The sequence below is a fragment of the Mus pahari genome, chromosome 1 (assembly GCF_900095145.1).
Source record: "Mus pahari chromosome 1, PAHARI_EIJ_v1.1, whole genome shotgun sequence".
Lineage (NCBI taxonomy): Eukaryota > Metazoa > Chordata > Mammalia > Rodentia > Muridae > Mus > Mus pahari.
In genome coordinates this window covers 100,723,320-100,737,611 of record NC_034590.1, presented here as the reverse complement: position 1 = coordinate 100,737,611, position 14,292 = coordinate 100,723,320, and the positions used below count along the sequence as shown (strand labels likewise).

Here is a 14,292-nt window from a genome sequence, read left to right as displayed (position 1 = left end):
TNNNNCAAGGCTTCCCAAACAGTTCTACCAACTGGGGACCAAGTGTTCAAAAATAAGCCTCTAGGGGCCCTTCTCATCCAAACCAGCACAGNCATTCATTTTCACTTCATTCAAAGTAGTCTCAAATTTCTCTTAGGGCATTTTTGAAACATCAGTTACCTTGAAAGTGTACTATTGACTTTCAAGCCTTTGAGAATTTTCCAGAAAGTTTGCTGCCATTGATTTCAAGTTTAATTCCACTGCTACCTGAGAATGTATTTCTCTCCTTTTAAGACTATTAAAGTATTTCCTATGGCCCAGAATGTGGTCTGATCAAATGTAAGTTCTCCCCGGACTTATTCTGCTGTTGTGTGATAGACTGTTTAATGAATGTTGAGATCTAGTGGATTAAGTGTGATCCTTAGGCCATCTGTACTCTTACTGACCTTCAACCCACTGGGTCTATCAACTGATACAGGGATATTGCAGCATCCAGAAGGGAAGAACCTTCTCCTTCAGGAACTCAGGTTGTGTGTCTCAAGCCACCACTCACAGAAACCTGTGGCAGGTGCTGTCTGTCTAGTTCTTCTGTTGATCTTTGGAAATAGGTGCCTCCCTGTTCCTGTGAACTTAAGGCTGCTGTGGCACTTTCCACACTAAAACTACCACTGCATAAATAGAGTTTCTTAATGTTGCCAGTTACCTCACTTGACCCCTGTCCTCAAGGCATGACCACTCTCAGCTTGAAATCAGAGCAGCTGAGATCATCCACATCATACCTATTAGCATTCCTTCATGCATGGAGTGGAACAGTCATTAGCTCCTCAGCTGACTCCAGCCCACTCCCTCCTACCCAACCCCAGCTGCACTTTAGAGTATATGAGTTAGAAGCGTAACTGAAGTGGGATTCCGTCTATACAGCCTTCACAGGGATATGTCACCCATGCTGGGGTGGTACAGATGGGGTCACCTCTTTACTCATACTTCTGTGAATAAACCCAGAATACTTATTGGTGTGCCAAGCTGGACTTGGGTGGAATTCTTTCTTTGGGTTTGTCCTTCTTGCTATCTGGGGCAAACAGACATTTGTGTATGTTCCCCCAGGGAAAGCAACTGCAATAACACCTGATAAACCAAAGAGCAGGCAAACAACTTGCCAATGTTCTCACTTGGCAAAGCACTTAGTGAACCAAAGGAGCCATAAGATAGCTGGCTAGTTCAACTAAGAGCTTGGTTTGGGAGAACACATTGACCTATTGATGTGAGCCAAAATCTTCAAAGAAGAAGGTTTGTCCTGGGAGAGGGAGATTAGAAAGGAAGAAGAGCTTAGCTAGAAAATGTAGGATGGGCAGCAAAGTGACTCTGAGGACCTGAGGACAAAAGGGGGCTTGTCTAGGCTGCTGTATTCCCCACTGTGATCAGAGGTCTAGTTGTAACACCCTACACCCTTCTAACTTCTAACTCCAGGTCAGAAACTACAAGTTCCCCCAGAGAAATACCATGCACATCCAACATCTAGGGAGAATATCCATTTCCCTTACCCTTCCTGGATCAAATCATACTTGACAGTTGTGAAATCACTGGCGTCAGGAGAAGCCACACAGGTGTCCACGACGAGCCTCAGATTGGGGTTGTGGCTGTGGAGGGTGGCCTGAAGGAAGACCTCTTCCCTCTGATTAGCATAAGGAGCTCTATCCCCCGTATTCTGAGATTCAGGTGACTGGAGGAATGAAATCGATACATCATAGCCGACATTGTCCTTCTTAGTGTCACTCCCATGCACAATTTCAACTGCAGACTGGCCATCCACCTTGCAGGTAAACTTCACTTGGGGTACCTTGTGCCTCACAATGACTTGGGCAGGGTGGCCTTGCGTTCTGCCCCGGATGGAGTTGGAGTAACTGAGAGAGCCTTGGTGCTCCTGTGAAGATGAGAGAATCAATTGGTGGATGGTGTACCTGCTGGGTGTCAGCTCCATGCCATGCTTGAGGACTAGAGTCCCTGGCTGAACCACTGTGGTAACATCAAGAAGGTGATGTGTCATGGGAATGCCATGAGTGAAGACTGATCCTTCCTTCCTGTCATAGAGCTGTGAGCTGGGTGGCAGGTCCACTGTGGCTGCTCAGAGCCTCCTCTCGTTTGAATTCCTCTACACATCTAATTACAACTGGCACCCTACCACCCTGAACATAAACAACTTGGATCTCGTATTTTCCCTGCCCTTGACTCCAAGCTAGTTTTGGCTGCAGACCAGTTCCTGTCAGCCTTGGGGCCTAGCCTTACTTCTTGCTTGTATCCACCACACATCAGCTCCAGCAGAATATAGAGGTCAGAAGTGGACTGGACAGCATGGTGGGTGGGAGCTGGCACCTGTGCTCTCTCAAATGCCCTGAGCAGATTCCCAGATATACAGCTTGGCCAGGAGCATTTTTGAAGCACCCGTGACTCAGATTCAGAGACTCTATGCCAGGGGTCACCTTTCTCCTAGACAGTGGGGCCTCTGGCTGGGCTTCAGGGGCACAGTTAAGAAGTGGGATTTTGGGGCTGGAGAGATGGCTCAGCAGTTAAAATCACTAGCTATTCTTCCAGAAGTCCAGAGTTCAATTCCCAGCAACTTTACGGTGGCTCACAACCATCTGTAGTGGCATCTGATGCCCTTTTCTTGTATGTCTGGAGATATACAGCTACATCATACTTGTATAAATAAATCTTTTTTAAGTGGGCTTTTCAGAGCATAAAGGATAGAAATGACCATGATCTGTATAACCAAAGGGCAGACACAACGGGAGGAGTGGCACCCGAGGACTTGTGTGGGGTACATTGCATGGATGGTGTGAATGTGACTTCCACAGGGTCAGGTGAGCCTTTTGCACATGTACAAACAGGAAAGCAGGAAGACACCATCAGGAGCATGCTTTGCATCAAGTCACTGTCAAATACACTGAGAAGGCTGTGCTGGCAGAACAGTTCCTCCACGTGGACACATGTTTCCTTAACTTCAACACCATTGGTTCATGAGATAAGAGATTGATTGTAGAGAATTAAATGGACAAGCATATTTAACGACTCCTTAATGTCCTATATGTTTGCTTCTTGTAGTGTGGAATATGTCTAGCTACAAAGAGATATAACAGACAGACAGACAGACAGATGGACAGACAGGCAGATGGACAGACAGACAGATGGACAGACAGACAGATAACCTGTCCTCCCTCATCCCCAGCACCATAACTTGCTCATGGTTGATGTTTCCTATTCAGTCAAGAAGCATGTTATGACAAATGCTGGCTTTGAAACTGGGAGACTATTGTCAGCCACTCATCGCTCACCTATCCATCTCATACCTCACCGCACTCAACATCTATTACAGATCATCTCAGGTTGAGTGTGTGTCTGAAATTCTTCGGGTGGCAGAACATTTCAGACAAATTAGTGCATGTGCTGCTTCAGAATTGACTTCTGTCTCACACAGGTTTTGATAGGCGGTGTCATTTTCTAAGCCCCTCTTCTTATGCTCCATCCATAGAAGGTCACTACCTGCCTGTCAGCCTCTTACCTGCCTGATAGTGCCACAGTGGCCATAAGGAATATTGAAGATGAGGTAACGCCCAGTGACTTGGGGGCGACACATCCTATCATTTAAGTGGATGTCCCAGGAGGAGTAGCCTAGTCTCCGGAGATAGCCTCGGTCAATGACAGCTTGGAAGAGGTGAGGCAAGCAAGAGAGCTGGGCTGAAGGAGAGAGAGAGAGAGATAAGCTGGTACAGTTACAAATAGCTCAGGTACTGTCCTATGTTACAAAAGTCCCAAGGATAGTGCTCTGGGCTGGGTGGGGCCTGCCTCAGCATCCTTTACTCTGTCCCCATGACTGGACTTGCATAAGATGTGTGTGTGTGTGTGTGTGTGTGTGTGTGTGTGTGTGTGTGTGTAGGAGGCCATAGGTAAATGCTGGATATCTTCTTTGATGATTGTCTATGTTTTGAGGTAGATTCTCTCATTTAACCTGGAGCTTGCTGGTGTGGTTAGACTGGCTGTTCAGCAAGTCCTCAGGATCCCCTTCTTGTTTCCACCTTCCCAGTGCTGGGATTATAGATGCATACAACTGTGCCTGGCTTTTACATGGGTGCTCAGGGCCTCCTCATGCTTTACTGTCTTTGACTTTATTAATATTCTCAAAAAGGGTTCTTTACAGTTCATGCAGGTGTGAGCTTTGCCTCGGAGGTTAAAGGACAACTCATGACATGCTCTGTCTGAACATGTGTTGTCTGGACCTTCACCCAGAAGTAAGCTGGAAGAAGAGCGGAACAGAAATGGGGAGAGCCCGAGTATAAGGGGGCTTCTTCTCCAACTCCCTACTGTCAGGGCTAGTGGTCCTCCTTTTTCTCCCCATTCAGCTACTCTCTTAGCTCCTTCCCCAAAGAGCTTCAGACCCCAGGGGAAAGATGAATTTACCATTATCCTTGGGTACAAGAGAGTCTGCTGAACCTGTTGACGAGATGAAAAGCGAATGTCACTAGACTGAAATGCCGGAGGACACCAGTAAGCTTATCATTAGGCAAACCATTGCAGCTGGAGGGTAATGGCATGGGAACATTCCAGAAGATGCAAAGAGGACACAGCGTCTCCTGACAGAAATGGATTCTGTCACACATGAAGTAGCACTGAGAACATAGATGCTATCAGCATCAAGACTGCGGTAGGAAACAGCCCTGCATGAACGAGCTCTTGGTTTCTGTGTCTTTCTACAAACGGGCTTGGGGTCCCAGGTTGAGAGAAATGCACTCTGGGATATCAGGGACTTCTTTGGCTCAAAATCAAGATGGGACAGTGTCCCAGGGTCAAGGCTCAGCCCAGGAAATACCAGATTCACTCAAGCCCTTTAGACACATCAGATATCTTTGGACATGGAGAACAAACCCCCTTGGTATACAGAAGAACAGAATATGGATCCTTATTAAAAGTAGAATTCTTAGAAGGATGGCTGAACTGTGAAGAGGCATCACAACGGCCTATGTCTGGGAGGTACAGGCTCCAGAATAGACTGATACAGCTTCCACTTCCTCGGGAATGCTTGGCTTTGGGGACTCTTTCTTTTTGGGGTCCCATGTCCATGTAAAACAGGGCTTACACAGGAGGAAGGCCATGACTATGGCCTGTTCACCAGTAATAAAAGTAGCAGCAGAGTAGATGAGGTGAACTCAGGCTTCTTCAAGTCTTAGAATTCTTCAGCTCTCTGAAATTTGCATGGGCCAGTTTAGGGCTAACCTAGAACCATTAGACTAGAACCATTAGAAGGAGGTACTGTGCCATAGAGGTGGTTGTCAGAATGTCAAGAAAGACAGCTGATAGTAAAATATATTCCAGGGAAGATGCAGGCAAAATCTTTGATATAATGGACACAGGGAAGTTGGGACACTGTGGAGTGTGTTTTAGACTCTGAGGGTGAGTCAGGTCCAGCTGATATGGTGTCTCCAGAATGGGGCCCTTGATGACCTCAGAGACAGAATGTAAACAGGTTAAGCTGTGTCTGGCTGCAACAATTGATATGCTCCTAATGGTTTTATGAAACAGTCACTCCCTTCTTTGAACCTCGTAATTTTTCCAGCTTTATTTCTGACTGAAATATTTCACTGAGCTGGGATTAGAGCAAGCTCATTAACAAAATCAGATCGATGATCAAAATATCACCACCACTAGTTCTTTGTCCTAAAATGGGATATTTTGGCTAATGGATGAATGCCTTAAGGAGGGGTGGTTCTAGGGTAGAGCCTGGGCCTTTCACACGCCCGGGGCCCATACCTGCATAGGAGCCCCTACCTGCGCAGATCACACTAGCATCCTCGCGGTGCTGACAGTTGTGTCTTGTCCAGCCAGCGTGGGCACAGCTCTCCAGAGAGTCCTCCCTGCCAGAACAGCGCACTTCATTCATCAGGATGAGGCCTGAACCGGGCCCGAAGTGGCTTCTACCGGGGGCACCTAGCGCTGGACCGCAGCCCAGGAGGCGGCACACAACCCGGGCGTTCTTGATGTTCCAGCGGTCATCGCACACGGTTCCCCACTCCCCCTCGTGTCGCACCTCCAGCCGGCCCTCGCAGCGGTTCCGCCCGCCCACCAGGCGCAGAGGCAGGTCTGCGGAGCAAGAGACAGTCAGTTCAGGTCAGGTTTCTAGAGCAGACACTATTCAGGGGTGTCACTTGCAGCGAAAGCCTTCTCTAAAGCCCCTATATTACCCTTAGCTCAAAAGGAGTGGTCAAACATCTAGCATCTTAAAATAAAATACAAAACTTAAAGCAAAACCAGACAGAAGCTGACCCAACAAAAGCCACCCCCATCCCCAACCTTGTGCTCAAATCTTTGTAAACAGTGGCTTTAAATGGAGGCGTTGCCCTGATTCATCAAAGTACATCCCATGAAACTCCTACTATTCTTCAGAGATAACACTTTAAGAACAAAACTGTCTTATGTAATTTAGCTGTTCAATCATTATACACAGATCTTAGCAACACAGAATTCTCCACCTGGGTCTTACACTGGAAACAACCTCGGGGCTCATCTACCGGGCAATGGGTAGATTATGTCACGTGTACTACTTACTGTATATAAATACTTCAAAAACATGAAATTTCAAATAAAAAATAAAACGATAAAAAGCAAAACCTGCATAACCGTGCTGCTTACCCAGGAAGATCCATTTTGAGAACTGTGCTGTTGGGAGACTTTGTAGTGTTACCCACAAAAGGCTGCCTGTGGAGTCACTAGGGAACAGTCTACAGAGCCATTGCTGTACATGGATTGCATAGGACCCATTGTTGACTGAGATATCCTTGTGGGAGGTGTGACTGTACTACACTGGAGGGTCTGCACTCACGGATAGGTGCCACGTGGTTTGTCTTTGTAATAATTAGCACTGGGCTGTTTGGCCGAAGACAAGCCTTAGTGAATATTAAATCTGTAGTTCTGACCACGGTATGGTGGTCTAGGACAGCTGCCCTCTGTTGGCTTAATTGATATCCTAACGCCAAAAGCAGGATACTTGTGTAGCTCCGAGAAGGGGCTGAAGACGCAGCTCAGAGGAAAGAGTAAGGTCCTGGTTTCTATCAAGCAGCAGGAAGACAAGAGTGTGACTCGTGAATACTCATGGGTAGCTTCTGAGTGAGGGCCTGGGGCAGAATTACAAGTGTGTGATCCACACTATGTGTATGTTGGCATGTAATATGCCCACAGCTGGAGGGACGGAAAGGTGTAAGATGCTGTGAGGGGTGAAAGGGAAATGTGATCCTAACCGATCAGTGGACAGCTTATCATTTTGGTGAGTGGAAAGAAACAACAACTACTGGGGAAGAGGTAAATGCATCCTCCGTGTAAAAAAAAAAAAAAAAAAAAGTTAGAGCTTTGCAAGTACGGCCCCGCACAGACAGGCTCAAGGTCCAGCTGCGAGCCAGAGAGCTTCCAGCTTGTGCTTATTTCAGACTCCACACCATTGGCTTGAGTGCAGGACTACATTTCCTTCTTGGCATCAAAATGTGACAAATATTGTTATGTTTTGTTTATTCTCCAGGAGTATAATTTGTTGGGTGCTCAAAAAAGAACCTCATATGATTTTTTTTTTAAAGAAAAAAAAAGCCATTCCATCTTTTTTGAGACATGGTCTCACTACTTAGCCCTGGCTGGGCCCTGGAACTTGGTATATATAGACGAGGCTGATTCAAACTCACAGAAACTCGCCTCCTGAGTGTTGGTGATCAAAGATGTGTGCCACCATACCTGGCATTAGGCAACATTTTATAAGGGCTGAGAATAAAGGGCAGGAAGTTGATCATATTCCTCAGATGTCAGTTTAGGTGAGAAAGATGGAACAATACATTAAACTACATAGAGGGAAGCCAGGTGGAAAACTAGCAACAGGTGGTGAGATGAAATGTGGTAGCAACTCAGAGAACGGAGCTTTCTCTAGCAGTAAGCACAGTGATCATTACCAGGCGACGGAGTCACTTTTGTCAAAGTTGGAACTGTAGCTGAAAAAAAAAAAAAGTCGTGAGAAGAAGGGGTTAAAATGTGGCTTCACTGAGATTCTACAGTAGACTTCAGGTCTACAGCAACAAGCCTTCCATGCATAGCAGTGTGCACTTCCCATGCTTGTTCCCACATGTAGGCATGCCAGGGTGTGTGAGAAGCTGGTAGGTGGAACATGGCTTAAGAACACTCTCACGTTGCACATCCACAGTGTGCAATGTGATAATCTACACCCCCAATATTTAAAAAGATTCATTTATTTATTTTCCATATGTGAGTACAAGGTTACTGTCTTCAGATGCACCAGAAGAGGGCATTGGATCCCATTACAGATGGTTGTGAGCCACCATGTGATTGCTGGACAATGAACTCAGGACATCTGGAAGAGCAGCAAGTGCTCTTAACCTCTGAGCCATCCCTCCAGCCCTACACCCCCAATTCTTACAAAAACTACTCTGAGAAAGTTTTATCACTGATTTAGGATGGAAAAAAACGGAGACTCAGAGGAACTGTATAAAAGGACCAGGTCATTCACAGGTTAGCCCTTCAAGTCCCAGGGCAATGTTCTTTCCAGCTATTGTGCATTTTGGAAGAATAAGCTGTAGGAGTTGTATTTGTGCTGGGCTCAGGGTGGGTAATAGAAAAGAAGGAAGGTAAGGGTTAATTGCCACTATACCATCCTTCCTTTCTGAGAAGCAGTTTCTGTTGAAACAGGAAGTAATTCAGACTGCCATGTTCTCACAGAGGAAGTAGATCACATGTGTGCCCCTGTGTAAGATGGGGACTTTGCAACAACACAGTGTAAAGTGGGTATTTTGTGACAACCCAGTCTGCAAACGAAAGCCCGCCGCATGTGATGTCAAGAGCCAGTGAGAATGAAAAGTGAGGGAACCTTTTTGGCAAAAATGCAGTTGTGATGGGGTGAGGGAAATAGGTAAGCAAAGAAATAAAGGATGGAGGAGGGAGAGAGAGGACCAAGGAGGAGGGAAGCCATCTTAACTGCATCTGGAAAGGATTTATTAACCAAGTACAATGGTTTGAATACGAATGACCCAGGGAGTGGCACTATTAGGAGGTGTGACCTTATTGGAGTATGTGTAGCTTTGCTGGAGGAAGTGTGTCACTGTGGGGGTAGGTTTTGAGACCCTCCTCCTAGCTGCCTGGAAACTAGTCTTCTCCTGTCTGCCTTTGGATGAAGATGTAGAACTCTTGGATCCTCCAGCCCCACATTTGCCTGGTTGCTGCTACGCTTCCACCTTGATGATACTGGACTGAACCTTTGAACCTGTAAGCCAGTCCCAATTAAATGTTGCCCTTTGTAAGAGTTGCTTTGGTCATGGTATCTGTTCACAGCAGTAAAACCCTAAGACACCAGGTTTCAAACCTGGACATTTAAAAAGTAACCAGGACTTGAAATTTAATAACTAAATAAGTTGCAGAGGCTTGTTACTGAAGACAAAAATGTCACCAGGATCAGAGGCTTCTCCATAAACCCTGGGCATTGGGAAGACCTTGGATGAGAGGCTCTATACCTGGTTTTGTCTTGCCCTGGCTCTGGGATCTTAAGCAAATGTATTTCTTCTCTGTGACTCCTTCTCCACCAAAAGAAAGAGATCATTTCTACGTTCTCCTCCTGGATTTGCATCTGAGGCTCCATTAGCCTGCTCATCCTGTCCCCAGCATCTACCTGCCATCCCAGCATTCAGTGTCACAACCAGTAGAGGCCTGCTGTGCCAGAGGGGACCTAACTTGCCTCTCTTGACACCTATTCCCTCTCTTTTCCCATCTCCTAGTCTGTTAATTGTTGTTGGACTGATGATGCTCAGGAAGTATTTCCCCAGGAGCTGCAAGGAGCTGCTAGGGAAGAAGGGGCCTTGTCTGACATGGGACATAGAGAAGAATGGTTTGCTTTAACCAACAGCGTGGTATAAAACAGAAGAACAAATGAATAGAATTACTGTCCAATCGTGTGTGTGTGTGTGTGTGTGTGTGTGTGTGTAGAAGCATGACTGAAAAACCACACAACCAACAAATGAGATGTGGATCCTGTGACCTAATCTTCCTCAGGTTCACCTGATGAATATCAGCATGTAGGCAGAAGGCACTGGTAGTGGAAGGGCTACACTGTTGTCTATGACTGAGTGAAGGAAATCTGAACACCACCTCTATGGAAAGGATGCAGGGTTTCTGTGTTCATCACACTTATGTTGTTAACAAAGTCCTAAATACAGAGGCTTAATTCCCAAACGGTAAGAGCAAAAGCTGAAGTTGTGTATCAGTTAGGAAATGTGACAGACTACAAAGATTACCAGCAATCTTCTCAGCTGCATCTGTGTGCAAACCAGAGAAGAGGCTGCCTTAGATGACTGTATTTGTATTGGTCTTTATCTGATGCCTAATGTGATCATTAAAAAGCTCATTTTTTTAAGTAGAACATGACAAACAAAAACTCATTATGTAAGTTTAAAGACAACAGTGGGGACTCACCACTTGGAGAGGTCGGTTTTGCTGAGGTCGAAGAAAAATCTGTAGGCAAAGAACAGAAGAAACATAGCTAGTTTCATTTGCCAAAGGTAAGCAGAAAAGCCCTGACTGTTTCACTTGAAAAAGTGTAATAGATTAGCAGACATCCTCTCTGTTGCATCTGAAGGTGCATCTGTGTGTAATCCAAAGGAGAGGATGCTCTAACTTCTACTGAATGACATGGAGAGCATTTTCCACGTTCTTTACTTTGTGGTCAATTTGATCATTAAGCTGGTTCACTTTCAAAATACACCTAATAAATAAGAAGTTCCTTTAGTTTAAATAGCACAACGGAGACTTGCCATTTGGAGGGCTTGCTTCTGCTGAGGTTGAAGAAGTATCTATAGACAAAAAGAAGAGACATAGATAGGTCATTTGCCAAATAGGAAGGGAAATGCTCTCCTTATGTTTAAGAAATGAACTTCTGGGTATGATGGGAAACTGGAAGCTGTGTTGTGTATGTATGAACACAGTTTAAGAGGAGAACATGGTGTGCTACAACAGCTCCGGACAAGTCTCTGACCCAGTATCCATTGCTAGCTGTATTGCCCCGAGAACATCTCCCACAGATTGCACTATGGAAGGCCAGGTTAACAGTGAATGGAGTGTGGACTGAAGCAGAGAACAGAGCTGGTCTGCTTGATGCTGGCACCAATCTGGAACTCTGCCGTTGATGCTGACCTCATGGCCAGTGAACTCTTCACAGGACTGGCACTGGAAAAGCCAGTGAAAATTCCAGATGAGTCAGTCAACACCGATAGACAAGACCAAGCAGAAGTTTCAGGAATCTACAAAAGGCATCACCAATAAACAAGACCAAGCAGAAGAATGAATTTTAGGGATCTACAACAAGCTGAAACAATAATACAGTTCCAAATACATAAAGAGGAAAAATTAACAAATATAACTTTAACTTCCAATAGATGAAGCCTAAGAGTATATGGGATAGGAGAAGGAGTCCCAGGGTCATGTTCATCAGCACAGGGGCAATGCAGGCCCTATGCTGCTCCTGACTGTGCTGTCGGCCAACTCCTTCCACAGCCCTCATGACACAGTCAGGACACCTCTTTCATCTTCACTCCCACTGTGGAAAGTTAAATTTGAAGACAGGGAGAAAAGGGGATCCACCAGGACCCGAGGAACCAGCTGTTAGAGCACTTGTCTTAGTTAACTGAAAATCAAATATTGGGAAACTTGAGAGGTCAGCAGAGGAACTTGCGAACATAGAGTTCCTAACTTTAATTAGTGTAGGGTAGATGTCATGTTCAAGTCTCCTCATGATACTAAAATAAAAAAGTTTGAGTTCATAGACACAGAATATCTGGAGGTGTGGATGTACTGAAAAAGGCACTTTTAAATCCCATGCATATAGGTCTTAGTAGCAGAACATGAAAAGACACCAGCACCTTGGGGCCTCTGAAAACCTTGGGTGCTCTAAAAATTTGGATCTGTTGACTGGCATAACACTGACCTGAATGTTTACCAAGAGACTGTCCTCAAGCTCCTGCCTCAGCTTATTGTCACCAAGAGAAACAGGAAATCCCTGATTCAGATACAGAGGTTGATGCTATGATGAAAAAGAGAGGGGGAGTAGATGGAGACAGGGAAGACAAAGACAGAAAGGAAGGAGAATTTGATGAAGAAGAGGATGAAGATTTGGAAGGAGAAGATGACAAAAATGAAGTCATTGATGAATAAAAATAATTTGGACATGATGGTGAAGTTGATGAAGATGAGGAAGAGAGCAGGAGATGGGGAAGGAGAGAGAGAGGAAGGGAGGGAGAGAGGAAGGGAAAAGAAAAGAGAGAAACAGATGATGAAGGAGAAGATTATTAATACCCCAAACAACGTCTAAAAACAGAACCATTTGTTCAGTATTGGGGGCATTGTTTGTAGCTTTGGTAGCTGTTTACAAAAGGGTAGCTGTGAAATGAAGCTCAGGAGACCCACCCTCCCAAAGAGTCAAGAGTGGTTCCTGTGACAGTCTGCCTTCTTCCCCGTCCTTTCCCATTGGTAACCTCCATTACCAATCTTGGGAACTTTGCTCCAGCAAGATTGTTAAGGTTGTTAATTTTTCATGTAAGTCTCTTGCTGACATATAGATAGCTATGATTAGTGCATGATCTGTGGCTCCTATAAGGTTGTAACAACACGTTTACTTTCTGTACAATGAGAAAAGGCTTGCTAAATTAAGCCATAATCTTTGGGGTCAGAAAATAACACATGTTGGGTATCTATAGGAGAATGAAATCGTATTTGTGAGTCTCACTCACAAGGTAGGAAAATTCCGTTTAAAGATACAGAACTAGGCAAAACATTTCTGGATAGACTCCATTAGCAAAGTAAATAAATTAAACAATTGAAAAATGTGAGTACATGAAATTTAAAAGCTTCTGCACAGCAAAAGAAACCAACAGAGTACACACACAGCCTACGAAGTTAGAGAAATCTCTCCCAGCTATCATTCAGACAGGTGGTTATTATCTGGAATGCACAAGAACTGGAAAAATTAAATCCCTAAATCCTAAAACTGTCACTCAATGTCTGGACTGGTGGATGGAATAGACAGTTTGCAAAGACAAGAAACATAAATGGTCAACATTTTTTTAAGTTGTTCATCATCCTTAGCCCATCAGGAAAATGCAGGGTAAGATGACTTCCAGGGCTGGCTCAGTGGTTAGAACAAGTGTGGTTACTGCAGAAGACTCAAGCACTCACACCTCAGGGATAGCTCAGGGATAACCTCAGGGATAACTGTTTGGGCCTTGCTCCAGGTGGCCTAATGCCCTCTTCCAGACTCAGAGAGCACCTGCATTCACATCAGCACATACTTACACACAGACTCATACACAAAAATTTAAAAAGTAGACTACTTCCCTCTTAACCCACTCAGAGTGGCTACCATTAAGAAATTAAATGGCCAGATGCTAATGAAGATGTGGGGGGGGTACTCCACTTATTCACTGCTGGGGGAAGTGTAAACAGGTAGAGTCACCATAAAGATCATGTGACTGTTTCTTATAAAACTAAATTATAATTACCATCTGACCCAGCTGCCAATGTGAGTGTGTACCCAAAGGAATCTAAGTCCTGCCATGGAGACATTGGCAGAATGATGTTTATTGCTACCATATTCATAGTAGCTAGCTGTTCATCACCAGATGAGTGGGTAATGAAAATGTAATACACAGACACACAGACACAGACACAGACACACATAGACACAGACACACACACACACACACACACACACACACACACACTGGAGTCTTATTATCTGTAAAGAAAATTTAAATTACGAACTCTGTAAAAATATTGATGCGACTGGAAATTATTATATTATAAAGTAACAAAATCAGAAGGACAAATACCACATTCTCTCTCATATGCAGATCATAGATATATATCAGTGTGGAGATATGTCAAGAAACAGAGAGGGGCTGTGGAAGGAGAAAAGGAGGTTTTAAGAAAGGAGAGGGAAATAGAACATATGTGACAAAACAGAAGGGGACTTACTAGAAATAGAACGTTAGCCAGGCAATGGTGGCGCACGCCTTTAATCCCAGCACTTGGGAGGCAGAGACAGGCGGATCTCTGAGTTTGAGGCCAGCCTGGTCTACAAAGTGAGTTCCAGAACAGCCAGGGATACACAGAGAAACCCTGTCTCGAAAAACAAACCAACCAAACAAAAGAAAAAAAGAAAGAAATAGAATGTTACAAATATGCAGTATGTCTCTCTCTCTCTCTCTCTCTCTCTCTCTCTCTCTCTCTCTCTCT

General features: G+C 44.8%; 1 protein-coding gene across 1 annotated transcript in view; it reads right to left on the bottom strand.

Annotated features, from left to right (window-relative positions):
- Window positions 1-14,292, bottom strand: part of LOC110317313 (putative DMBT1-like protein) — a 126,461-nt gene that overhangs the window by 2,446 nt on the left and 109,723 nt on the right. Inside the window, exons 62-68 of the mRNA XM_029539375.1 lie at window positions 10,818-10,856; window positions 10,480-10,518; window positions 7,956-7,994; window positions 5,797-6,108; window positions 4,432-4,464; window positions 3,536-3,711; window positions 1,521-1,900 (exon numbers count right to left, since the gene is read on the bottom strand). Of these exons, the coding sequence (XP_029395235.1) occupies window positions 1,521-1,900; window positions 3,536-3,711; window positions 4,432-4,464; window positions 5,797-6,108; window positions 7,956-7,994; window positions 10,480-10,518; window positions 10,818-10,856 (1,018 nt within the window). The remainder of the gene's footprint in view (window positions 1-1,520; window positions 1,901-3,535; window positions 3,712-4,431; window positions 4,465-5,796; window positions 6,109-7,955; window positions 7,995-10,479; window positions 10,519-10,817; window positions 10,857-14,292) is intronic.